General features: G+C 44.8%; 1 protein-coding gene across 3 annotated transcripts in view; it reads right to left on the reverse strand.

Moving 5' to 3' along the window:
• Positions 1-312: 312 nt before the first annotated feature.
• Positions 313-27,857, reverse strand: part of RPAP2 (RNA polymerase II associated protein 2) — an 80,399-nt gene continuing 52,854 nt past the window's right edge. Inside the window, exons 12-14 of one of the 3 annotated variants that reach the window (XR_006352821.1) lie at positions 4,276-4,425; positions 2,942-3,194; positions 313-1,632 (exon numbers count right to left, since the gene is read on the reverse strand). Coding sequence is in view for 1 of the 3 variants with exons in the window: in XM_043964799.1 (XP_043820734.1) it covers position 3,266; positions 4,276-4,425 (151 nt within the window). In the remaining 2 variants the exon portion in view is untranslated. Of the gene's footprint in view, positions 1,633-2,918; positions 3,267-4,275; positions 4,426-27,857 lie in introns of those variants that run through there. The other 2 variants (XR_006352820.1, XM_043964799.1) reach the window with 2 other exon arrangements.

Below are 27,857 nucleotides of genomic sequence, written 5' to 3' on the forward strand. Positions count from 1 at the left end.
TTTTTAAATTCTTTTTTCTTTTTAACTAGTCACTAAAAACATCAGCAAAACCTTTGACTACATTGTCAATATTCTTTCTAAATGCAGCACAATACTTAAATGGGTTGGAATAAGTAAATCATGCTTTTTTTTCAATGGTGGCTTAAAAATACAGACAAAAAGGAATTTTTTATTTCATTCCCTTATTAGTTCATTTAATAAACTGGCCTGCACTAAGTATTATAAATGCTATTTTTATGTGTACTTTGGGGTCGTAGTCAGTACACTAGCCGGTCAGTCAACAAGCATTTATTAAACACTTACTGTGTCAGGGACTGCTCTAAGCATTAGGGTTACAAAGAAATGCCCCCCCCCCCCCAATCACTGTCCTTGGCTTCAGGGAGCTTACATTCTAACAGGGAAACCCTGTAAGTACAAGCTATACAGGGTGGAGCTGCTTCTCAGAGGGAAAGCACTATCAGCAGGAGGTTCCAAGAAAGGCAGAAGGTGGGATATGAGCCTTGAAGAACAAGGCAGGCAGGAAGTGGATGCGAGGAGGAAGAGAATTCCTGGCCTTAGAGGGGTCAGACAATGAAAAAGCACATGTCTGGGAGTGCTGTGTGCTAGGAGTAGCAAGTGGGTCAGTGTGATAAGGTTGTGACGTTTAAGAAGACTGGAAAGGGGGCAACGGGCCGGGCTGTGAAATCTTGAATGTCAGAAGATTTTATATTTGATCCTGGAGGTAATAGGGAGCCACTGAAGTACACAGAGTAAGGGAATGAGATGGTCACACTTGAACTTTAGAAAAATCACCCGGCAGAGGACGGATGGAGTGGGGACAGACTTGAGGCAGGGAAATGGTAACGAGAGCCCATGCTAGGGTGTGGTGTATGAGCAGAGAGAAGGGGGTATATTTGAGAGATGCTGTGAAGTTAGAAACAAAGATCTGAGGACAGATGGGATAAGTGCAACTGAGAGTAGAGGACACACCCAGGTTGTGAGTCTGGGGGATTGTGGGAATGGTGGTGTCCCTGACAGTAATAGGGAAGTTGGGAAGAAGGAAAGCTTTGGGAGGCAAATATTAAAGTCTGCTTTGGGACATGCTAAGTTTATGATTAGGGGACACATCCACTTCAAGACAGCCAAAAGTCAGTTGATGAGAGACTAAAACTAGGAAGAGAAATTAAGGGTGTTTGGATATACACACATTATCACACACATTCACATACACGCGCACACGCACACACAAACACACTCTTTTTTTGTGAATGCGTGTGTATATCTATCTAGAGAAACTAGTATGCATGTGTGTATATGTATTTATAGGCACATATGTATAAATGTATACACACACATATGTACACACACACACACACACACACACACGAATCATTGGTATAGAAATGATTTCTGAATGCTTGGGAGCAGATGACAGCACCATTCTACAGAGTTTAGAGGGTGAAGAGAAGGCCACCCAAAACAGGCCCTTGGGGAACGCACAGTCACTGGGCACAACAAAGATGAAGATGCAGCAAAGGAAGGAGGAGAACCAGGAGGGAGCAGGGCAGCACCAGAAGGGAGCAGGGCAGCACCAGAAGGGAGCGGGGCAGCCACAGCCTGTGAGAGACCTGAAGGATGGAGAGACTGAAGATCCTGCTGAGAAAAGAAAACAAGGTGAGGGTTTGTACAGATCAGGGACAGATGAAGTGCTAAAACACTGGGATCAATAGAGGGATTTCAGAGTTGGGGAACAGAGAAGGCCTGAAGCTGGAATCTAGAGGCCTGGGGGGTCGGAGGCTATGCTAAGACTCCCTGAATGAGTCCTACCAGCCCCCTTTACAGACAAGGATTCTGAGGTTCCAGAGCCCAGGTCTCCCAAACCCAGGCCAGGCCTCCTTCTGGTGGAAGCTGATTTCCATGATGGTTCCTTGCCTTTGGTCAATTTCAGGTTATCCAGAGGGCCTCCAGAAACCAACGGGGGGCCAGGAAACAAGTTCTGTTGGTTACCACTGCTGGGGTGCCCCATTTCCCAAACCCCTCAGCCCCCCACTGTCTGTCTGGCCTCTCCAGATTTACTTAGGGCAATCTGACAGTAAGAAGGGCAGCCACGTGGCTCAGTGGATAGAACTGTGGGCCTGGAGGCAAAAAGGCCAAAGTTCAAATCAGGCCTCAGACACTTACTGGCTTTGTGAACCTCTGACTTAAGCCACTGGAGAAGGAAATGGCAAACCATTGCAGTAGCTTTACCATGAAAACCCTGTCCATGAGGTCACCGAGAGCTGGACACAACTGAACAAACAACAAAAATCTGATGGTTCCCTGTAGGTCTGGCGTCATGTCTGATACATGCCATTTGAAAGACAACTTAGTTTCTAGAAAATGATTTTCTTGAAAGTTAAAGACAGAGAATTTCAGGTTTCCTGAAATCTAAGAAAAGATCACCAGGCCTCAGGCTTGACTTTGGGTTTGCGTGTCACCTGTAAATTCGTGAGTCGTTCATTTTCTAGGAGAGTGATGGAGCCAGTGCCAAGCAGCTTCCTGTCAAAACCCCCTTTGACAATTAATTGGTAAGTGCAGCCCAGATGAGGGATGCTTTCCCACCTCCTGTCAGTGAGCTGCCATGCTGGTGTAAGGGGCTAAAATTCTAGCTACACTATCTAAAATCTAATGAGTGGTTGCCAATAAATTATAAGCTTTAGCAAGAGTATTTAAGAGTCTAAGTATTTATTAAAGAGCATTAGGATCAGAGAGAAAGGTAAAAATCTAACTATTTCTAAGAGACCCCATCATCCGAGCTGCCATGGTGAGGTCAGGAACCAAAAGGACCCAATGCCTCCAGTGAAGCTGGGACCCCCCCCCCACACGCACGTGCGTCCGTAGGCACACACAGCTCCAAGCTAATTGGCTGGCAGCTTTGATAGACAGCACCCACGAGCAAACGTCACTTCCTGACGCCAAGCACCTGACTGCGTGGCTTGCCCTCAGACGCCTTCTCCTCATGGCAGAGCTTTCCTACAGTAATTCTCCAGCAGGCGACGTCATTCCAATCGTTACACTGGCTGGAACTGACCCAGGCAAGTCAGGCGCTGGCTCAGATGTGGATGCTGAGACTTCAATGAAGAAAATAAAAGTTGCAGAATCTCCATAAATGATGAAGTGCCCGATCTGGGAGAAGGAAGTGAAGTTCCTCTTCTGCTGCCTCTCCATGGACGTGTCTGTGAAGCAAGGGGAGGGGCCCAGAGGAAAGGCGTCGGAAAGTTTTCCATGTTGACTGGCAGTTCTTTTGTCTAAAATGAGGCAAGCTCGGTGTTATAGCAGAATGCACACGCAGAGAAATAGTTAATACTTAAGACAAATGTTACCAAGTCCCTGAAATAGGAACCAAAGGGAAAAGGTTGGGCATGAGACCGGAGTTCAGAAAGGGCAGGAGGGAAAGCGAGCTAACCATGGCCAACTGGCCCAGGGCACTTGAAGCTTCCTGTATGTCCCTGAGGTCAGAGAGTAGAGCAACTACTTAGGAGGCTGCAGACATGAGCGGCTCCAATTCCCTCAAACTCTCATCTAAGGTGGATCTTCACCTTTGCTAAGCAGAACTATGTCACCAGTGCCATGAAGCCTAGGACTGCCCTCCTCCTGTTCTATTGTGACTTGGGCTCACACACAAAAACAACAAAGCCCCAACAAGGCTTTCTGCTAGAACACTACATTTCATAGGCTGTACTTGAGGTATGAGAATCTTACATTTTCTCTTGGAAATGGATGAAAAGATATTTTCTATTTTGGGAGAAACTTGCAGTAACAAGCGTGGTGCATTCACAGGGGAGGGCCCTGTCAGAGGGCCTGAGGCTCCTCAGTCCTGCCGGGGTGGGGGCGGGTGCCTTCCTTCGGGCTTTAGGGGCTGGGGATGAGAATGTTCTCTCTTGGGCATGGCTGGCTCTGAGGTTAGGGTAGTTTCCACTTCCTGGTGGGAAACTTCCCAGCTGGGAACTGGGAAAGCAGGGGTTGGGAGAGTAAGCGGTACTCCTGGGCCCCACTTTGACATCTGGCGGGGCAAGGGCTGGGAGGCTTCCTGAGTAGTGCTGCTGTGGCCCTGAGAAAAGGGGCATCGGGCAGAGGAACAAGAGGGGACAGAAAGTGACTGAGGAAGCACAAACCTGTGATCTCTGGGTCTGACGTTTGGGGATTTGCATTTAGGTTTCGGACTCGTGTGTGTGTGTGTGTGTGTGTGTGTGTGTGTGTGTGTGTGTGTGTGTGTGTGTAAGGAGGCAAAGGGAGCCTCGGGGCTTGACAACTCACCATTCAGGTAAACAGTTCACCGCAAATATCCTGGTTAACCTTTCAAGGTCTTCATTCTTGAAATGTAACTCTTCCAGTAACGTGGTGATAAACTGGGTATACACGGCATTTCTCTGGGAATGCTTCTGCATCGGGCTCCTCTGCGACAACCTGCAAGAAGAGCAGGGGAGGCCTGGCTCTGGATGGGCTCCTGTTTCTTCCCTGCCATTGCAGGCTCCCAGGCCCAGCCTGTTCTTGTGTAAGCTGAGACCGTTAGCACCTGTTCTGGATGTGCTCAATGGGATTTGGTGAGGATTACCTAGAAGCTTCTATTTTAAACATCTGTAGCACTGATGAAGGTGGAGAAAGAATCTCGAGAAAGAAGGGATGATGGCAGGCTGCCCAAATCAGCTTACGACTACAAACCAACTGGAAGGAGGAAGGGGCTCTAGGAACAGAAGAAAACCAGCAACCCCGCTGTCTACCTAATAGAACAGCTATTTAATTACCGGGGAGATTAAAGGACAAAAGAACATCATTTTCATTAGCTTTGTGGACAGCAGGCTTCAAACAGCCTTTGCAAATCACGTTCCTGGAAAGCGTCTCTGGAGCGGACTTGATCTGATCTGAGATTTTCCAAATACTGATGTGTTTCCCACAAAACCCTTGTAAATGATTACTTAACTTCAGCCACTGCCACTGGGCACATCAAATATGAATAGCCGAACTTTCAGAAGCTGTACATCAATAATGCTGATGGGCAGGCTGAGCACAGCCTGCATTAGTGACTCTGAAGGAAATCCCCGTATTCTTGTCTTTCTATGAAAGTGCACTCAGAAAACCCGAGCTAAAAGCTGACCATGTGACAAGCACAGTTTTAAATGAAAAGTCCCTGCTCCACACTCTCCTGCATTCTCTGTCCCTCTACCTACCCCTCCTGTCCCTGCCATTCTCTGGGCTTTCTGTTCAAGCAGCCGGGGAGAGCAGAAGGGAAACAATATCAGACTCAAGTTTCCAACCACATAACCAGTTCTGTCTGTAGGTATTCCCCAAAGGCTTTTAGAACCCCCATCTGCCAGGCAAGGGTCCCTGGTCTGTCAATCACAGATCCCCGAGGGCTCTACTGCCAGGCAGCAGTGGGATCTAAATGCTCTGAGGCGTTTTCAAAGGTGAGGATGAAGCTGTGGCTTGGGGTCCCCTAGCTGCCAGTCTTCCTCCACCTCTCCTTCCATTCCACCCCCACCCTCCATAGGGGGAGGGGGGAATGAGAAAGTAACTCCTGAATCCCTGATGTACGGCGGCCTTTCCCCCCAAAATGGTTCAACAAATATACTCTGAGTAAATGTAAGCCAACAAGCAATTACTAAACACCTACCAGTTGTCAGGTACCAACACATACAAAGAAAGGCACAACAACACACAAAAATAACCTCTGCTTTTAAGGAGCTCATGGCCTGATGAGGAGACAACATAAAACGACTCTGGTACAAAGAAGCTATTTATATACAAGATAAATGAAGGCACTAAAGAATTCAGACAAGTTGAATGACCAATGGAATGGATGGATTTTTGGTTTACAAATGTCTGTTTCTTTTCTTTTCTTTTTTTTGGTGAGGCAATTGGGGTTAAGTGACTTGCCCAGGGTCACACAGCTAGTAAGTGTTAAGTGTCTGAGGCTGGATTTGAACTCAGGTCCTCCTGAATCCAGGGCTGATGCTCTTTGTTTCTTTTTGGCAGGGCAATGAGGGTTAAGTGACTTGCCCAGGGTCACACAGTTAGTAAGTGTCAAGTGTCTGAGATCAGATTTGAACTCAGGTCCTCCGGAATCCAGGGCTGGTGCTTTATCCACTGCACCACCTAGGTGCCCCATCTTTGTTTCATTTTGAATGACAATTACTTCATGGTAAGATTAGGGCAAATTTAAAATTCAATTGGTACCTGCCTCTTGAAAGGTTGGCTGCTAGTTTTAAAAAACTTCACTTGTTCCAGCTGGGTATGCGTGTCTTTGTGTGTGTCTGTGTCTGTGTCTGTAGACATAAACATATACACAGCATAGATACACACACATACACAAGTGAGAAGAAAATGTCTGGATGTGTGGTTTCCCCACTATGGGGGCCTCTTCCCAGTCAGTAAAAGCCGTCCCAAGGAGCACACGTGGCTTGCTCACCAGGGTGAGGCAGGGACAAGACTTGAACCCCAGTTTTTCCCGGCCCCCAGGTGAGCCCTCCATCTACGAAGCCTCTTAGCAAGTAGACAGTATTGCAACGCTTTCTCCAACAGCTCCTCGTAGCAAACGTACAAAGCCCAAATCAAAATTCAGTCTGCAGATGGTGTTAAGGTGCATTAGCTTCCACAGAAAACTAGTCCTGCCAGGCTAAAATGATGACAAATAATTTAATTCTGTGTGGCTTCAAATGAAATCTGAACATGCAAGGTGTGAGAAAATGATAGAACCTCGCTTACATCAGCTGCTGGGCTCTAAGCCTCAGCCAGTTATTGCACAATGGAATGGTGTGTACATTTCCAAAGAAACCTGCTAAAAATCCTTATTGCCTGCTGGTATGCCGAGGTCTTCGTCCTGGAGTATGAGCAGCTTGGAGCAGCAGCAGGTAACCCATCTCAGAAGACAGACACTTTGAGGACCAAGCTCTTGGACGAGCACAAGTACAGAGGGCCAATGTTTCAAAATCGCTTTAGAGACCCTGAGGACTCCAAATATGGTGGTGGCAAGTGGCCAGGAGGCAGGCCAGAAGAAGGGCTGATAGGAGTTGTGTGAATGTGCCTGGAGATGGCAACAGGAGTGTGGGGCCTGAAGAAATCTGCATGCAGTCATCAGTCCTTGGCACTTCCAGCCCCCAGGAGCCAGGACTGCTAATGTTTGCTCCAGAAAAGTTGTTCATCATTGAATGAGATTTTCATTTCCCTCCATTTTCTCTTGAAGTCTTGGCTTTTAGGGCTTTCAAACAAAGGGCAAATTGCAAGCAGCTCAAGAAATCCCAGCTGTTTGAGAAGCTTAGGTTCAAAGCCAACCAGTCCTCACTGAGCTACATCCAAAGAGCATTTGTCTTTACTCATCAGAACCACATTCTTATGTTTAACATGAATGGAAGGTATAACCTATATCCAAGTGCTTGCTGACTTTGGTAGGGGGGTGGGAGAAAAATTTGGAACTCAAAATCTTACAAAAATGAATGTTGAAAACTATCTTGACATGTAATTTTTAAAAAGAGGAAAATACTAAGAAAGAAAAGAAAAATGTAATTGGGAAATTTTTCACAACATAAATAAAAATACAACCAAACACAGATAACATTTTAAAAAACCCAATACCACTAGTCTTAGGAGCCACTAAATGACTAGGATCATGAGCACATTTTGCCAAATCACCTGGCAGAAAATGGAGAATACATTCAGCACTGTCAAGTCAGAAAGGCTCTATCAACAAGATGACACCTATGTGGAAATCTGAGGTTTTGAGCTGTTACATTAGCAAGGAAGGACTTAGGCTTTACTGTGCAATTTATAGTTGGCTTCTATTACGCACAGAGCCAAAATAACTCAAACATCAGGCTTTACAAGCCTCTATCAACACCCTGAATTTCCTAGGTTCTTCCACTCACCCCTTTTTATACCTGCAGCAGGGCTATGGGATGAGGGAAGGACAATCAACTACACTCACCTGGAAGTTTCTGTCTATTGTTTCCTTCCCTACTGCCTTCAACCATACCTAAGTCTCCTCCATCCTTAAAAAATCTTCACTAGATCCTGATTTTCTCTCACACTGTAGTCATCTCTTGCCTCTCCTTCCCAGCTGAATTTCTAGAACAAGTTGTCTACACTGAATGTCCCTCTCACTTTTCAAGCTGGACTCCAACCTCATCATTCAACTGAAGTTGCTTTGTCCAGAGTTACCAACCATTACTATATTGCCCAATTGAACGGTCTCTTGGTTCTTACATTTCTCAACCTATTTGTTGTTTAGTCATTTCACTTGTGTCAGACCCTTTGTGGTCCTACTTGGAGTTTTCTTGGCAAAGATACTGGTCTGGTTCCATGTGTCTGTCTGCTGCCCACCCTCTACTACTCTGTCTTGGTTCTCCTTCACCCTCTCAAATTCCTTCTCAGTCTCCTTTGTTGGGTCACGGTGGATCTCACATCCTCCAACTGCAGAGGGTCCCTAAGGTTGTGTCTTAGATCCTCTTATCTGTCCCTCCACTCTTTCATCAGCTCCCATGGAATGGATTATCAGGTCTATACAGATGACTGTATCCAGGCCCGGTCTTCTTTAAGCTTTAGTGACGCATCACCAATTGCCTGCTGGATGTTTCACAATAGGTGTCTCACAGACACATCAAACTTAACATATCTAAAGCAGAACTTACTCTCTTTCTTCCCAAACACCCCCCTCTCTCCCAGACTGATAACCTTGGCATTATCTCCTCCACCCCATTTCCCATTCTGCCTCACCCCACACGTCCAATCAGTTGCCAAATCTTGTTTCTAAGTTCACAAAACCTCTGGCGTCCAACTTCTCTCTACTCACATTGGCATAGGTTCTCTTCACGTAGCAACTACTACAACTGCTTCCCAATTGCTTTCCCTACCTTGAGTTTTTCCCCATGCCAGTTCATACGCCAAACTGCTAAAGTGATTTTCCTTAAGCACAGATCTGACCATGTCATTTGCTCCCTTACACAACAAACTCCCCATTTGCTCCTAGGATAAAACATAATCTTCCTTGTTCAGTTTTTAAAGACTTGTACAACCTGGCTCCAACCTGTCTTTTCAGCTTCTTTGGACAATTTCTTACCTCTTCTCACATTCTCCATCTCTGGCCTCTGGGATGTTGCACAGGCTGCTCCCGATACACAGAACGTACTCCTTTCTTCCTTACCAGTCTCTCCCTTTGAGACACAGCATCTGGAGCACCCTATGCAGGAAGTCCTCCCTGATCTCCCACCTGCTAGCACCCCTTTTCTGAATCTACCTTGTATTTAACTACTTTGTATTTATTCTTTTCCTATTTTGCTCTGAATATACTTATTTTTTAAAATCTTTGCTGTTTCCCTCCACCCTCTTAGAATGTAATCCCTACTCCTTGAAAATAGGGATTGTCTCATTCACTGAATTTGTATTCTCAGGGGCTAATTGGGTACCTGGCCCCTAGTCAGTACTTAACAGATGTGAGCCAAACCTACTACTTGACTCCCTGCTTCTCATTACTTGTGTTCTAGGATAGTCTAGGTGTATGTTTATATTTTCTCACTAATTAATAAAACTGCAATTTCTCTCTCAATTAACCATCTTGGAATCCCTGTTCTAGTTTGTTAAATATGACTTATTTAATAAACCAGAGAAACTTCTTCCTAATTTCTCTTTTTTCCCCCCTCAGGGCAATGAGGGTTAAGTAACTTGCCCAGGGTCACATAGCTAGTAAGTGTCAAGTGTCTGAAGCCAGATTTGAACTCAGGTCCTTCTGAATCCAGGGCCGGTGTTTTATCCACTGGGCCAGAAGCTTTCTCAAAAGCAATTTCTCTTTCCTTGCTCATCCACATTTCTCAGCATCCTTTGAGACTCAGCTCAAATGCCACCTTCTAAAGGAAGCCTTTCCTGGTCTATCATTGCCAGCTCCCAAAGCCCTTCCTTCTAAGATTACTTTCCAGGTCCTCTGTGTATTTCCTGTAGGCACCTATTTACTCGTGGTCTCCCTTATGAGAATGTAATGTCCTTACCGGGTCTTTATATAAGGTGTTTACAAATATCATCACATTTGATCCTCCTAACAATTCTGGGAGGTGAGTGCTATTATTATCCTCATTCTATAGATGAGGAAACTGAGACACATAGCAGGTAAGGGACTTGCCTAGGGTCACACAGGTAGGGACGTCTGAGGCCAGATTTGAATCCAGGTCTTCCTGATTCTAGGCCCTGTGCTTTGGGCACTATGGTACCACCTAGCTGCCTATTGTTTCCCACAGTGCCTAGCACACAGCTCTTGCTAATTATGTATCAAATCTCTTAGGCTTATCTAAAGTTATCAGGATATAATTTATCAACAAGGTAACCAATAATAACAAACTATTTACAATGACAAAGCTTCCAGAAAGATCACAGCCATGGTCACCTCTGACCATCACAACTCTTCTCATTCATATGACACAGTCCCATCATTCAGTTATCTCAAGATAGCAAATAAAAGTCTCTCTTCAAGAATTATCCTCATTCTTTATTCAAGATAAGGGTTAAAACAGTTCTTTAAGGAGGAAGACTTCTTTCTCTTCTCTGCACCTCTCTCCAGACATGACAGGAAAACAGGATCTGCACAGATGATTCCTCACAGACTGGCAGTTAAACAGTTGCTTTAAGATCTTATAACCTCTCTTAAACATACAGCATTGATAGCCTCTGATAGAGGCCACTAAAGGTGGTATTAGTCCAATCTCATTTGGCCAGGGTGGAGGGGGAGCCTCAACATTTATCAAAATGCAGATTAAAACATATTGTTGGATTTCCTGTAAAGTAAAAGTCCTTGGGGTTTTTTGGTTTTGTTTTTAGCTTTGAAATAATGGTAAGTATACATGTATGTATGAGCATATGTGTGTGAATATATATATGTCCCAGAATATTCAAGTGTATGTGTGTGTGTGGGGGGGGGGTCTGTATTCCCAGTGCACCACTGAATTCTCTCTCACCCTGAATTACTCCCTATCTGAGATTACACTAACCTGTGTACACCACAGATTCCCTATTTCCCTCCTAGCCACTCCCTGCCCCTGGACCAACAGAACAGAAGCTTCCTGAGGCCAGGGACTGGTTTTTAGTTTGGTCTTTGTATCTCCAGACTCTTGTACATTTAGGCACTTAAGATATGTTTGCTGGGTTGAATTGCTTACAGATCTTTGGAGGACAAAGAAAGCTGCTTTACTATGAATTCAGTCGCTGTGCCTACACACATTTAGACATTAACTTATTACATTCTTCCTCCTGTACCTGTGCTCTCATTGACACAGGAAGCACCCAGGGTAGAACTTCCCCTACCAGTGGTCAGCATCTGCTAGGCAATGTGCATTGTAGGGGGTCGCTCGGGGCCCTTCAAGGCTCTGTGACTTCCCTACAAACGTCTGACTGGAACTCAGGCCATGCATGCTCTTTTCCACTTTGCTCAAGTGCCAGGTAGGTGTTCATTCAGTAGCTGTTTAGGGTGTGTCTAAAATGTCCCTCCAAGACTTAAGGTCAAAGTTTGCATTAAGGCGGACAGCTGGGTGGTGAAGTAGATAAAGCACCAGACCTGGATTCAGGAGGACCTGAGTTCAAATCCGGTCTCAGACACTTGACAATTACTAGCTGCGTGACCTTGGGCAAGTCACTTAGCCCTCATTGCCGGGGAGGAAGGGGGAACCCCAAACAAACCCAAACCAAAAAAAACCCAAAAAGTTAGCATTAAGTACTGACTTTTTTCAAGGTCTGGAATTCCCTGTTTTTAATGAACACCAATAGCCTCTGGTTACTGGGGCAGGACTTTTAGAGCCTGGGCCCTGTGTGCTTTTGGCCCAGCAGCCTCAGATCGTGGTGAGCATCTCTCATTTTCAGTGGGGCACAGATACAAGGAAGGGGGCCTGAAGTACTGGGAGATACAATACAGAATTTCAGGTGGAGGAAACATCCCCCACAATTACTTGCAAATCATCAATCACTGATTTAGAGTTAGAAGGGCTCGGAGGACATCCAGTCCAATACCCTCCTTCTGACAGCTGATGCAGCTGAGCTTCAGAAGTTCAAAGACCTGCCTGAAGTGACCTAGGTAGGGATTTGCACTCAGGCCCTTGGTGCCCTTTTTCCTGAGTTCTCCATTTGCTTTTTTAGACCTAAAAGGTCCTCTGACTCCAAATGTAATGCTCCCTTTTTCATTGCAATAACTGCCTTGTGTACAATTCCCTTAACTCCCATTTTCAGAACACTGAGAAAACAATTTCCTCTCTGTCCTTGCCCCCTACCTCACAGCAACCATGCCAGCCGGCCTCTTTAATCAATGAAATGTGTTTTATTCGGTCAGGCAGACCAGCTTTGGCACTGATTACCCGGACAACCTTGGCCACATCTCCTGGGGGTGGGGGGGTGGGGTGGATGTGTGCCTGTGGTTTAGTTTCCAACCTATAAATTCAGGGGTTTGGCCCAGCTCTCTGGAAGGTTCTTCCAGCTGCAAAATCCCACGACGTCTCCCTTGTTAGTTTGCTGTTTGCCATTAGCCCGGCCTAGCTGCCTGCTACTCTCCCACATTTCCAGGATTAAGGCTGCAGGCCTGTGTGCACTGACCCTGGACAGTGGTCACTATCTGAAGGTCTGATACACTTTTCACTTCTCAACCTGCAGAGGAAACCCTGGAGCAGAGTGCCCAGACCAGGGACTTAGAGCTTGCTTCCTCACTGAGGCTAACACGGTTGTATTTTATTCGATTTAAATACATTCAAACATTTCCCAAGCCCCTCTGTGCCTGACACCGCTCTCTAATACAAGCACAATGACACGTGGGCACTGCCCTCCAGGAGTATTCAATCTTGCTACACAAAATGTGTCATATATCACACTAAACGCAAACACAAAAACGTGTATTACACCAAGTGTATATAAAGTGTCTAAGTGTAGAAAAGAGATGCAAAGCTCTTTAACAGGAGTTCTGAGAAGGGAAAGATGTATTCTTCCACATGGAAGGAGGAAGAAGAGAACGAAGGAAGATTTCAGGGAAGAGAGTTGGGCTCTGAAGGTTGATTAGGATTTCAACAGGCAGAAATGAGTGAGAAGAGGAAGAAGGGGGCATTAATTCTACGTACACAGGCAACAGAAGGAGCCAGGGGTGGTTCGGAGAGGGCTGAACAGGCCGGCCAGGGCTAGGTACTAGGGAACTCTGAGAACTGGGTTCAGCATGTGAATCTATTGGGTAGCCAATGGTGAAAGTTTTGGAGCACCAAAGAGATGCACTCGAATCCCCGTGTTGACAAGCTGAATCTGGCAAAGATGTAAGAAACAGATTGGAGGTGGGAAGACAGTGGAGACAGAGAGAACAGTTAGGAGATAGCTGCAGTAGTACAGGAGAGGTGAGAAAAGCCTGACCTTTTTTTGGGGGGGGGGGGACAGGGCAATGAGGGTTAAGTGACTTGCCCAGGGTCACACAGCTAGTTAAGTGTTAAGTGTCTGAGGTTGGATTTGAACTTAGGTCCTCCCGAATTCAGGGCCAGTGCCTTATCCACTGCACCACCTAGCTGCCCCCGAAGGTCCTGACTTTATACACTGTCAAAGAACACACAGCCATGATGGAGAGAACTTAGTAACTTATCAATGATATGACACCAACATTTTAAGCATAGATGACTAGGACAGTGGTGGTATTGACAGAAATAGGAAAGTCAGGTGGAAGCCGGTTTTGGGGAGAGATGGGTTCAGTTTTGGACTTGGTGAATTTGAGGTGCTATTGGGGTATGTAGGTGGAACTATCAAGCACGCAGCTGTTAAAGCAGATACCGAGTCTGGGAAAGAGGCCAGGTGAAACAGAGGTGTGCAAGTTATCAGAGATGAAAGAGTCAAGGCCCCAGAGTACAGGACATTGACAAGGAAGAGGGAGTGTAGAGAAGGTCAAGGACAGACCAAAGGGAAGGAATTACTCAAGAGACTAAGGAGCACCCAGAAAGGAAGGAAAGCTGGGAGAAGAGGGGGCCGTAACCATCTAGAGATATGTGCGTGTGGAGGAGGAGGAGGGCAGCAGGATGAACACTTCCCCAAAACAACAGAGCTCTTTGTAGCTTCACACAGCAATGGATCATGCTCAGGATGAAGGAACACAGACAACCTCAGACTAGGCTGATCCAAGCAAGAGTGGCACTGATGGCTTACAGACCAATTTAAAGAACATCCTTCTGGAATTCTGAAGGCTACAAGATGGGGGTGCCCCCTCTCATTGTCCCCACAAGGCCTCCATCTGACCTGGGTTAGGGGAAGGAAGTCTCGTGTGTATAAGCTACCAGCTCTATCTAGGCAGCTGGCTAATTCTAGCTGCTTGGCAGATATTGGGGGATGAGCAATTTTATACTGGGGTAGATGAGGGAGCTGGAGTCTCTTAGAAAGGCAGCCTTAGTTGGGTCAGATAAGGCTAAACAAAAAGTTTTAGAGTCCGGGGTTTCACTCTTCGATATTCGTCAGATATTCTGGTGGCTTCCATCCACATGCCTCCTCTCCTTCTTTGGGGAAAGAACATATGTCTATTTAGCTTGTATCAAGTGGGTACTAGTGATTCTTTTTCAAATCACCTCTTTCTCTCTCTCTTTTTTTTTTTTAGTGAGGCAATTGGGGTTAAGTGACTTACCCAGGGTCACACAGCTAGTAAGTATTAAGTGTCTGAGGCCGGATTTGAACTCAGGTCCTCCTGACTCCAGGGCCGGTGCTCTATCCACTGCACCATCTAGCTGCTCCAAATCACCTTTCTCAAACACTGACCTTCAAGCATATTATTCTAAGTCTATTCTGTCTTTTACTCTAAACCTTGACTATTGACTTAAAGGAATGACTTGTCAATTTAGAAATTGCTTAACTTTACCCCCTAACTGATGTATTTTAGCAAGACAAGGTCCTTAGACATTAGATGCTGCTGTTTCCTGGTGGAAAGGAAGTCAGATTCAGAAAGACATGGGTTCAAATTCCATGACCATGGCAACCTCACAGCATCAGATCCCTCACTTGTAAAACAGGACTAAAATTGTAGGGTTGTTGTAAAAATCAAATGAGATAACAATTGTAAAATGCTTTGCAAGCCTTGAAGCATTATGTAAATGTTTATTATCAGCATAGAAAAATGACTCTTCTTAGCTTGTAAGATGAAGGTCAGATGAAAATGGAACTGGGACAAATCACTACCCTTCTATCCTTCTTTTATAATTACTGTTCTGTGGCCTGCTGCACAAGTGGAGGATCATGGGTATGGAATACCATCTGCATATGCTGTCAAACACGTTGTCTAATCAGTAAATTTTGGTTATTTTTTTCTTTGTTACAAGAGGATTTGCTGGTATGTAGAGGCAGAGACAGAGAGTATAGCAAAACACATCTGAAGGGCAAAAGGCAAAAGCATCAAGAAACTTAAAAAAAATTTAAATGAAGGGGGCCGCCAGGTGGCACAGTGGATAAAGCACCGGCCCTGGATTCAGGAGGACCTGAGTTCAAATCCGGCTTCAGATACTTGACACTCACTAGCTGTGTGACCCTAGGTAAGTCACAACCCTCATTGCCTTCCCCCACCCCCCAAAAAGGGAAAATGTCCTTTTATCAGTTATTAAAGTGGTACTTCAGGGAATGCTATAGAATAGGTCTACCTAGGTTTTAGCAGTGCTTGATTAATCTACCTCATACTGTTCTCATTGGGGAAAAAAAATGGAGAAATGTGGATTAATTAGTACAATTAAATGGATTCAATCTGGTTATATGGCAAGACTCTAAGAAGCAGTTAATGGTTCACTGCCCCTAAAACATCTATAGAGTGGTTCAGGGATCTTTGCTTGGAACTAAGCTGTGTAACAATTTTTTTAATCAATAACTTAAGTAAAGGTAAGGACACAATTCTTATAAAAGATGAGAATCACTGTTTTAGCAAGTAAAAAAAAAAATAAATGAAAATGTTAGAGTATTTGATGCCCACATGGAGAACTGACACCAACACAATATCAGGAACAAGTGATTTACAATGTGTCTTCTTTCAGAGATTGTGTAAACGGCTTGCTATATTTCTGTCAACCTTAAATCCATTATTCAACAGAACGGAGCAGGACCTTCAAGTCGAAGAGGCAGTCAGACCCAAACATTGTATTAGTGACTTAAGGTAGATGTTACTCAGTTATGTGGCTCCACTAAAAAGCACACTGAGCAGCTCCTCAACCAGTATTTTATACCAAAGCAGGAATGATGCCGTAGACCAAACAGTTACCTATATAATCACCCGGACAAAAAAATGGATGCTAAAGATGGAATATTTCTAACAGGTGCCACCATACCAAATACTCATCATCTCTACATTGTGTCCAAATATGGAGACTGACAAAAAAAAAAAAATCAAAGCCATGTTGCATCAGGCTGAGGTACCTTATCATGCCTCCCCACCATCCAAGGATGCTTTCAGTGAGCTGGCAGAGGATGAGCTTTAGAGCCTAACACATTTTATTTAACTACACAAAGCAGTTAGTGATGAGAGGTAAGTTAGGCAACCAGAGACAATACATTCTAGACCTTTGGTTGTCTGTATAAATATACATAGATGAAACGATAGGTCTGGACTCTCCTTTCCAACCACACCCCCAAATGAACAAGCCACCACGCTAAGTAATGGAGATAAAGATACAAAAGTAAAACAGTACCTGTCCTCAAGATGTTTCTAGTCCACTCTGTGGAGAAGTAAATATGAGGTGATCTGAAGAGGGAGAGCCCACTACCAACTGGGGGAAAAGGAAAGGCTTCCAGTAAGAGATAGAACCTGGACCAAGACGGCAAGGAAAATATTTAGGGGTTGTGTGATCACACTTCTGGCTTCTGACAAGTCTGAGTATCTCAGGGACTTAGCCAAAAGTCTTTATTTTCCTTAAATCTGCCTCCTAAGATGCTTTCATTGCAAAACCAAAAATTATAACTTGTTAACAACTTATCCACAAGCCACCCCTCTCTGGTATGCTTCGGGGGCTCGGAAGAGGGCTCTGCTCTGGCTTTGCCACGTCTAACAATGAGGGCCAAACAAACTCACAAGCAAATCCTCTTTTTCTTAAGGTAACCTGCAATACTTGATTTCCAGCTCACTCTCTTTTTTATGTAGAAAGCTGGCTTCAACCTCATCAGCAGAAAATCTGATGGCTAGAAGTACACAAAACCAGATTTTTGCATATTAACCCATTTCCTCCAAGTGCTTTAAAAAAAAAAAACATGAGCAAATCCAAAACCTCTAAATGACAGCTTAGCACAAGCAATCTGGGCCAGGCCGGGTCAGACCAACACTGCACAGGAAATGCTGAAGAACAGCTTTTATGAAAAGCCCCAAAGAGAAAATGGTTCATAGAGCAATCACATACAGGAAGGGGAATTTGAGCAGGAAAGTTCATCTTCACTGCAAACTTCAAGGCCTCAAACCTCCAATCTAAAGACAGTGCAGCTGCTCCCCCCGGCCCATGCTTTACCATATGGTAAGTGGTACAACAAAAAAGAGAAAGGCCAGTGTCAAACTGCATCTTCATGATAAGGCCATATTAAGCTGACCGCCCCACATCTGCTCCACATCAAAAGCATGAATGTGAGTCGGGCTAGAATAAGTATCCTCAATTTGTTATTACTGAGCTATCAAACAACATCTGGTTAACAGCAATCATTACACAGTAGTCAGAAAAGTTCCAAATTAAGAGAATGACAACAGTCAGCAAGGAGGCCTTAACTGAAAACAGGCATTTCTACAGGTCCTTAAGTCCAAGAACTCCAGGGCTCCCTCCACAAACTGATTGGAGTCTCGAAATCAGTGATTTATGCGACTAACCTCGGTTTAATGGTTGACTGATGAGGTGACAGAGAAAGCAAGAGAGAAGCAGAGATACTTTGGGAATTCTGGGACCAAATTCCTTCAGTACTTCAAACCAGTGGAATATATTATCGGAACTGTCTCCTCTCTAGTGTTAGTGGAGGAGATGTGTAAAAATCTCATCTCTTTAAACTGGAGAGGAGAAATCACTTAACTCTATCTAACTCTGAGGCCAGAGTGAGGTAGCTCAATCTTTAAAGAGAAGTTAGGACGTGGCTATAGACCTTCTGGCTGATCCTAGATGAGGAGGGGATGTTTGGGGGAAGGCCATGGCAGGTATCTCTTCGTGCTAAAGGGAAGGGAGAGGAAGTGAAAGGCCAGGCCATTTTCCATCCTCTCAGATCATACAAGTTGCTGAGTTCACCGAGAGTTCTGTTAATCACAGGCCAAAAAAAAAAAGACAGAGGCATAGACTGGCAAAAGATAAAGTTGGGTTTGACACATTTAACAAACACCTTACAGAAGAAGTGAGACTGGAGAGAGGGATGCCAGGGGAACATTATTAAACGGGATATATTAAGTGCTTGCACACATATAACACTGGGCTTGGTGACCAATTGAAAGTCACCAGATGTAATCACTGCCTTCCTTCCATAGGCTTGGAATCTAACAAAAGGGGAGGTGGGGGGACCCTACTGTCGTTGGCATTCATCTGGGGCCGAGCGGGTGAGTGACAAATGTCAGATATGTGGTTCTCCTAGGGGATACTCTCTATCCTAATTTTCATCGCCGGAGAATCTGAGGGCTCAATCAACTATGGGTCATGCTGGCGATGCCTCACTGGGCCCTTCTCTTACACTCAAGTTCTCTTCTGTATCATGCTCATTTCTACACGTCTCATCTCCCTTACTTGAGAGCAGAGTGAATGTATCTAAGCCTCTGGTTTAGATTCTTGTCACAACTCTGTGTCCTTGGCATTTGCATTTGCCTTCACATGAAAGGCACAAGAAATGGGGAATGGACCTGTGGTTTCACTTGTATAGGGAACCACTGCTGAGAGTCAGCACCTTCTTGGCCCTTCGCAGAATGAGGGAGCTGTCTGGCACTGACAGATGACGAGACTCTCCCAGGGTCACACAGCCAGGATGGATCAGAAGTGGGACCTGAACCCAGGCTTCTGGGTTCTGAGGCCGGCTCTTTGTCCGCCACACCGCATCGCATCATATCACATCACAATGCCTCCTGCTCTCACGTGAACAAGTGACAAATGATCAGCCCAGGATACTGATATCGATCTTCACAAACACACACTCAAAACTAAGAGATGAAGCCAGCAACAAGCTGGGCCGAAGTGTCATTTTTTTTTTTTTTAATGTCTGGGGCTCAAACAAACAGGAGAGGTGTTTTGTTGATGAATCCTCAAGGATTTTTTAAAAACCCACGTATATTTTCAGAACATTTTTCCCCCTTTACATTCAAGGTTTCTCTTTGTGATAAGGAATAAATAAATGCTGGGTTATTTTTAGTGAGGCAATTGGGGTTAAGTGACTTGCCCAAGGTCACATAGCTAGTAAGTTTTAAGTGTCTGAGGCCGGATTTGAACTCAGGTATTCCTGACTCTAGGGCCGGTGCTTTATCCACTACACCACCTAGCTGCCCCAAATGCTGTTTTGAAAACACTCCTAACCTATTTTTGCTTTGTTTTGTGTGTTTGAAAAAAAAATAAAAGCTTTAACCCAACGGTATCAGACGTTTAAAAACACTTGTCTGGTCCCCAGGCCCTGGATCACTCCTGGCTCTCCTATGGTAATCCCACTGCCCCCTGCTGGCTACAAGTAGTTCAGGACCTCTGGCCACATGCGGAATCACAGGCTCAGAGTGGCAGGAGACTGCTCCTCTGCAGGCCCCCCCAAAGCATCCCCATCCTAACACATGCAGTCAGTAGCCATCGGGCTTTTGCTCGAATATCTCCAGTAAGGGAGAAGCCATGACCTTCTGAGAGGGCCTATTCCACTCTCAGACAGCTCTACACGTTGGGATGTTTTCCCTGATGTCAAATCTAAATTCTCTTCTTCAGTTCTCATCCGCTGATACTAGTTCTGCCCTCTGGGAACAAACAGAACCTGTATAATCACCCTTCCCCACGGCAGCCTTTGAAATACTTGAAGACAACTGTCCGACCTCGGCAGTCCTTCCCTCCTCTGATCCTCCCCGTGGAACAGTGTGACGGCCCATCAGAATTCTGCTTGCGCCACTTCGGCCAGGCCCCAGATAATCAATGGCATTCCTAAACTCTCACATCCAGAACACCTGGGTCTACCCAGGGCAGAAGCCAACAGTGGCACCTTCCTCAGGCAGGTCATGTGGTTTTCTTTATGAACAATAGAAGTGGCTGTGACACCAATGAGGAAACTCATATGCAAAGTGGCAGCTGGAAAGGCAGCCGTCAGGGTGGTGGTGAGTGGTTTCTGAATCTGAGTTCCTTTCCCCTAACAAGTGGCCACTCAGCTTCCTCATCCTTGTCATTACAGCAGGACCTCTATCAGTCAGCCTTAAAAATGAGAAGCTACACTGATTTCCATTCTCTAAAAGCTCTGCTTTGCGAGAGGCCACATGGTGTAATGGTGGGCTGACGGAAAGCTGGCCTCCAAGTACTCTGTGACACCCATCCTAGGGAGATTGGTTTTTAAAGTCCAGCAGAGCCCCCAGCAAGCCCAAGCCAGCAAACACCAACTCAACATTTCCGCCCACTACCCTGTGGCAGTGAATTTAATTCATGCCGTTAAGAAGCACCAGGATTTAGGGGAGTGAATGTGAATTAGTATTTAATAAGCGAAACCAGAGCTGCTTTAAGAAAAAGCCATCACCCAACCAGCCAACCATGCGAATGGAAGCAGCTCCACACAACATAAAAGACACCAGCAAAGAGGCAGGGCAGCATCATGATTTTTACTGAACAGCAAAGTCAACCACAAGTTAATTAGGAGTCAGGTCAGAGGCCTGGACAGAGTCCAGCTAAGAGCCAAACTGCACTCACGGAGCCCAGAGGGGGCTAGGGGCATGGATGGATGGATGGATCTCTCTCTCTCACTCTCTCACACACTCACACCCCATATCATTGATTGGGGATGGGGGGCAGGGAGGAATCAGAGAAGGCTTTATGAAAGAGACATTTTCAGAAGGTAAAGAAGGAAAGCAGGCAGGGCATTGCAGACACGGAGATGAAGATTTCATTATATTGAGTTTGGTGACTAAAGGAAAGGGTCGCTTCCTACATTCTCATGGGGATTTCCTTAAAGAATGAAATCCAATATGAAAACATGATTTTTGTGTACACAACTGCTTAAATCCAGCTGTTGGTCAAGCAGTCCTTACTGACCTGAACCAGGGGCCCAGTTTTCTTTTCATGACAACAAATACTATCTTTGCTTTCAGATCAGCCTGATCCACCATTCCCATTTCTGCCCACACAGGCCAAGGATGCTCGCTGGCCTGGGGCAAGTGGCTCTTTGTTGTAATGGTCTCACTGGACTTGCATGAGCCAGGGCTTCTGAAGATGAACCAGAGCACGACTCAGATAAACTTGATAGAGAAGGGGTTTCATTCTTGAAGGGCTGAGCAACGCGTGTGCTTCATTTGTGGTTGGTCTGGTGCTCTACACCCCTGGGAGGCAGACAAGGCAGAGTTACTGGGCTGTCTGAGACCGGAAACAGTGGGGCTTAGCATGAGGTCCCTCAGTGCCACCATGGTGTGGTGGGAGGACTGACTATTTCTGAACAAAAACAGCCTGTCTGATCATCCGACCAGAGCCAGGACTGTGGCCGGGCTCGGGGAAAACAATAACAAAACAAAAAAAGAGCTGTTACTCTTAAAAAAAAATGGCTCCAAAAGAGTTACCAAAACACACAGAAGCAGGTCTCCAACATATTCAGTTTTTCCAAACTTCTAATTGAATCTAATGGGTCAAACTTTTTGAATTCAGAAAAAAATAATTTAAATAAATTTAAATTGGTATTTCAAAAAGCATAAAATAACCCAGAGCCATAAGCAAATGTGCTCTACACCTCCCAAATTGTCCTTCTCCAATACACGGTTTTATTCAATGTGAATCAAAATAGGGTTTTAAAATCCCAATCAAATTCTAACTGCCATATGCCCATGAATATCCATTAAGCCTTGGTAAAATGACAACGAAAAGGCTTCGCAGTAATACATAAAATCCTTTCTAAAGAATAAGCAGGTCTATTCAATAAATCCTATTCCAAGAGGCTGTGTGGTCCAGTGGGAGAGTCCTAGGCCTGGAGCCAGGGAACCCTGGCTTTGGAGATCCTGTCCTGCTTTCTTACCTCCTGCCCAAGGGAGAGCCTTTACTTCTCCGAGCCTCACAGGAATATCTGTGGTTGTGAGGATGAAAGACAACAATATATAAAAATCTTCCAGTGCTATATAAATGTTGGCTATTATTGTTAGGAGAAGGGAAGAGAATAAGCATTTATATAGAGCCTACTATGTGCCAGGCTCTGCTCTCACAGAGCCCAGAAGGGGATGAGACACCCAAAGATTAACAATACAAATTACTGGGGGCGGCGAGGTGGCACAGTGGATAAAGCACCGGCCCTGGATTCAGGAGGCCCTGAGTTCAAAGCCGCCCTCAGACACTTGACACTAGCTGTGTGACCCTGGGCAAGTCACTTAACCCTCTCTGCCCTGCAAAAAACCCCCAAAAAACAAACAAAAAAACCCAATACAAATTACTGGTGGGGGTAGGTGGGGGCTGGGAGAGAGGAATACAGGGAGAATCTATGAAAGAGGCAGCATGAGAGTTAGGCTAAATAATTACCCAGCGCCCCTCCCTCTCATTTAAGAGATGAGAAACCTGAGGTCCAGAGGGGTTCAGTGACTTGCTCAAGATCACAGAGTCAGCAGCAGAGCTGGAATTTGAACTCAAGTCTTGTGACTCTGAGGTCTGTGCTCTTGCCTGTACTGCACTGGCTCCTACAGTCAGAGCTTAATGGATGTTTGTTGAACTGAACTGGGCCTCAGATTTACTTCTGTAACTATTATGGTTAAGCTAATCCAATGAAAAGTGAAAGCCCGATAGCTCAGGCCACTTAAAAGAACACGTTACCTTCTACCACTTGGTGGCCCTTCAGAAGCACTCACTGCCAAAGAGAATGCTTGTTTATCATTTGTACCCCATTAAAACCAGTCCAAGGAAAGCCTTTGTTCACCTAGTTCAAGTTACTGCCTCTTCTTTTTTTATTTTTTTTTATTTTTTAGTGAGGCAATTGGGGTTAAGGGACTTGCCCAGGGTCACACAGCTAGTAAGTGTTAAGTGTCTGAGGCCACATTTGAACTCAGGTCCTCCTGAATCCAGGGCCAGTGCTTTATCCACTGCGCCACCTAGCTGCCCCATTACTGCCTCTTCTTGAAAATAATGAAAGAGCTTTTGAAAAGCAGAACTTCTCTCATCGGTCCAGGTATCCATACACTTCATCCAAATAAGTAAGATTTTATCACAGGGTGGGCTGAGTTTTAATGGACTTCAGAGGCTTGAGAGTCGAAGGACCCTCAGGACAAGCCATCACGGAAAGGTGGACGGCTCTATCTTCTGAGAGATTTGGGCCTGCAGGCCAGAAACAAGACGGCTTGGCTCAAGGCCACCCAAGCAGAGACTAGCCAGGTCCCCCAGCATCTGAACAACGTCTGTCTGGGCAGACCTGGGGCTCTTCTCCACTCTCTTTGCCAACCCCTTTGGTTTACTTCATCTTGGTATGAATGAGCTTTGTGCTTATAAAAAAGGAGCAAGAATCTGCTCATGTTCACTTGAGATCATTCTAGACCAGCCTCCTTTTTGCTCATCAGGAAACTCAGGGCCTTGAGGGGAACTGCCCTGACATAGGGGAAAGAGCATTGGGTTCAAACCCCGTTTGTGGCCCGTGTGGCCTGTGTGACCTGAGGTGAATGACTTCCCTGACCTGGGCCTGGGTTTGTCTGTGCCTCTCCTGGCCTGCATCCCAAGACTGTCTGTCTGCCTTCTGTCACACACCAGACTGACCCTGGAGGGCAGCGTCTGCAGGTGCCCAGCCCCCGGCCTGTCTTTCTGTCCCCTCTTCTTTAATGTCCGCGGAGCTACCCTTGATCCTCGTCAGATTTTTCTCAAAGCACTTTGCCCTCTTTGTTCCATCACACTCCTCTTGTGCAACAGGCCAGATGCCACCCTCAGGGCGTCGCATGCACCTCTAGGAGGCCCCAAGCCCCTTCTAAGAAAAGGCTTTTTTGCCAGAGGCCCAACTGTGCCCACAGAAGACCCATAATGTGCCTACTGATCGCGAGGGGTCCGTAACAGGAGCTTCATGGGCTTCTTGTCCTGGACCTCCCCGTGAGAATTCTTTTTGGAGATCCCTCTGACATCGAAGGTGGTTATCCTGGACCAAAACGGTTTCTAGCTCTCACACTTGTCACGTGAACAGATGGCAAGATGGCACAGACAGTGAAACCCACAGATGATCCTGAACCTTCCTTCTATCTCTGGTTTTCATCACCTTGCTCTCTTATGTGCACTGATCTGAAATCTAACCATTTTTCCTTCCCTCTGGAAACCAAAAAGAAAGGGCTTGACACCAGAGAAACATTAATCCCGGGTTATTAACACAGTGAAGAGAGAACTGAAAAACACACTTCGGAACTCCAGGAGGTACCTGATACCTAGAAGACAACTAAATTCATATTGGGTGAACTGAATGATACAAAGATAATCGGGCTAATCTAGTCTTGACACACCATGTCTTTATAACTTTGGTTTAAGGAAACATCTAATCAACCTTGTTAAGAGAGAGAGAGGCTAGGGGCAGCTAGGTGGTACAGTGGATAAAGCACTGGCTCTGAATTCAGGAGGACCTGAGTTCAAATCCAGCCTCAGACACTCGACACTAGCTGCGTGACCCTGGGCAAGTCACTTACCCTGCATTGCCCCGCAAAAAAAAAAAAAATTTAAAAAAAAAAAGAGAGAGAGAGGCTACCTCTTTCTGAGACAGAGTGAAGGCCTTCCATTAGACAACGTTAATATTTGATAAATTCTCCTAATTCAACTAGCACACACCAACACCTAGAGGGTCTAAAGAGTTCTTCAGGATGCTGTTTGGGATGTTATTAGATACTGACATAAGATACATACGATAATCACCAGCACCTACATGGTGATAAACTATTCTGTAATCATTCCTTCCATCCTTTTGGATCATAGGAAACACAGGAAAAATATCTGGGAGTAAAATTGCTGAATTAAAGACATGTTTTTAATATCATCCCCAAAGTACAAAAAATATTTGAAAATATTTTACTTTTCCCCGATTACATGTTTGTTTTGTTTGTTTTGTTTTTCCCCCAATTACATGTAAAAAAATGTTGCGTTCCAAATTCTCTCCCTCCTCACTTCCCCATCCTTGAGACAGTAAGCAACCTGATATAGATTACACACCAAACTTAAAACTGCTGAATGCTTTATTAGCATAATATACAATTTTATATTTGCACACATCTTCATATTTTCCATGAACTTTACTAAAATATTTAAAATGATAATACCACTTTTAAAATCCTTCCATTCTTTAAATAATTCAATTCCTTAATTTTTACTTTTTAAATTCAATTTTATTTTCAGTTCCACATTTTCTCCTTCCTATCCACTTTCTCTAACCACTGACAAAACAAGAAGAACAAAACTGTTACAAATATATATCATCGTAAAAACCAAATTCACACATCGACCAAGTCCAAAGGAAATCTAGGTTTCAAGTGCACTGAATCCATCAGCCTGCTCTCTCTCAAGAGCTGGAAAGCATGTCTCTTTGCCAGTCCTCTGGAATGGATGCTGATTGGCAAAGGGAGGTATTAAAACGTCTTCTCCTTTTATTCTAAGCTTACTTCCTTACTGTATTGTACAGCGGCTAGCCTTTCGAGGTCAAGAGAATCAAGAGGCAGCCAGCAAGAGCAGCGAGCCGGGAGGTCAGCGTCAGTTAGAAAGAATGACCTTTTTCCTAAGGGAATTCCCCACACCACTTAAATCACAAGCCAAGAGCAAAAGAAAAGAGAATAAACATGGGCCTTGTCTTTCTTTTGTCTGCCTACCTGCTAGACCCTGATGTCCTTAACAAGGAGAGACAGCAGAGTGTACAGAGAAGAATGTTGCATTTGGGGTCTTTTACTAGCTGAGTGACCCCAGGAAAGGCATTAAATGTCACTGAGACTCAGTTTTCTGACCTGCAAATGGGAATAATAATACTTGCATTATTTCACAGGGTTATTGTGAGGGTCAGATAAGGGTGCGTGTGTGTGTGTGTGTGTGTGTGTGTGTGTGTGTGTGTACATGTATATGTATAAATGCTTCATAAAACTTAAAATACTATATACTATATACATTTCAGCTATAACAAATAATAATAGTTATTATTATTATTAAGAATTAACCAATCAAAAAGCATTTGCTCAGTGCTTCCTATGTAGCAGGAACTGTGTTAAGTACTGAAGATCCTGAAGGCAGTAAAGAAAAAGTAAAAACAGTCTCCTGTCCTCAAGGAGCTTCCATTCCAATGGAAACAAGTGATCCCAACCAGTTGGACGAGCCTTCAAGCTCATTTTCTCCATAGTTCTCATCAGGCCTAGAAAGAAGAGCTCCTCTAGGCCTGTATGAGCTGAGCTGAGCTGGTTGTGATCCTTTATGGTGCCTCACACAAGGTGGGGAGATCTGAGCTGACTGCAGCAATGGACTGCATGCCTGAGGACCTACGTTGTGACCGTGGGCAAGTAATTTTACCTTTTCAAGACTCAAGCTCCTCACCTGTAAAATTGGACTAAATTGTAAAATCATTGGACTCAACGGCCTTTGAGAGTTCAATCAACTCTAATGCCTCGGCTCCTAGATGTGACATTGTACAGAATCCTGAAAACAGTAGGGGCTTGACAATGACCTACTGAGTCACTTGGAAGAATCACAGTGCTGCTCTATGACAGGATGAGCCAGGCTTGGAAATAGTACAGAGCAGTGGCATCAGACTCAAAATAAATGGGATCACTAAACCATGTAGGACGCCTGTGGGGGTGACTATTGACTTAGAAAATCACATAGTAACATTTTCTACAGTCTATCGTATTCTTATTTATTTACTTAAATTTCTCCCAGTTCCACTTTCATCTGGTTTCTGGTCCCACTTGGGAGTGTTTGACCCCTCTGCTGTACAGCCTACATTCATTCTCCTGGATTAGGAGCCGGGGAACTTTTTGTTATGAAGGATTGCTGACCGGGGGAGGGCCATACAAAGAAAACTCAAGTTTATTTATTTTTTTCTAAGAGAGAAAACTATATCATAAATAAGGTAAACTCCTTTGCCTTTGAAATTACTGACAAGGTCCTGAAAACTTGAATGAAGGCTATTTTTATAGTGCTGAGTGGAAAGAATATTGGCCAAGGAGTCAAGAAACCCAGGGTCTCAGCCCAGTTCTAGCACAATTGACTGTGTGACTTCTATGAAGTTAAAACATTTCTAGACCTCAGTTTCTTTATTTCTAAAATGAGTGATTGGAATAAATCATTTTTAAGGTCTCTACCATCCCTTAGGAGGCACCTAGGTGGCTCAGTGGATGGAGTACTTACTGGGCCTGGAGCCAGGAATACCTGAGTTCAAATCTGGCCTCAGATACTTACTGTGTGACCCTGGGCAAGTCACTTAACTTGCCTCAGTTTCCTTATCTGTAAAATAATCTGGAGAAGGAAATGGCAGACCACTCTAGTATCTTTGCCATGAGAACCCGAATGGGGTCACAAAGAACTGGACATGACTGAAAATGACCCAACAACACCATCTCTAACCTTCTACTGCTGTGAATAAAATAAAATACCTTCAATTTCCAATCAAGCCCAATTAAGGGAGGGAGAAGCAGAGAATTAAGACAAGGAGCTGTCTAGTTGCTAAGTCTTATCCATTCTATCCCCACATCTCCACATAAACCATCACCGTTCATAGGCTTCCTGACTCCTCTCCCTTCCCGACACTCAGGGACCCAGGCAGCT

The sequence above is a fragment of the Dromiciops gliroides genome, chromosome 4, assembly GCF_019393635.1.
Source record: "Dromiciops gliroides isolate mDroGli1 chromosome 4, mDroGli1.pri, whole genome shotgun sequence".
Classification (NCBI taxonomy): Eukaryota; Metazoa; Chordata; class Mammalia; order Microbiotheria; family Microbiotheriidae; genus Dromiciops; species Dromiciops gliroides.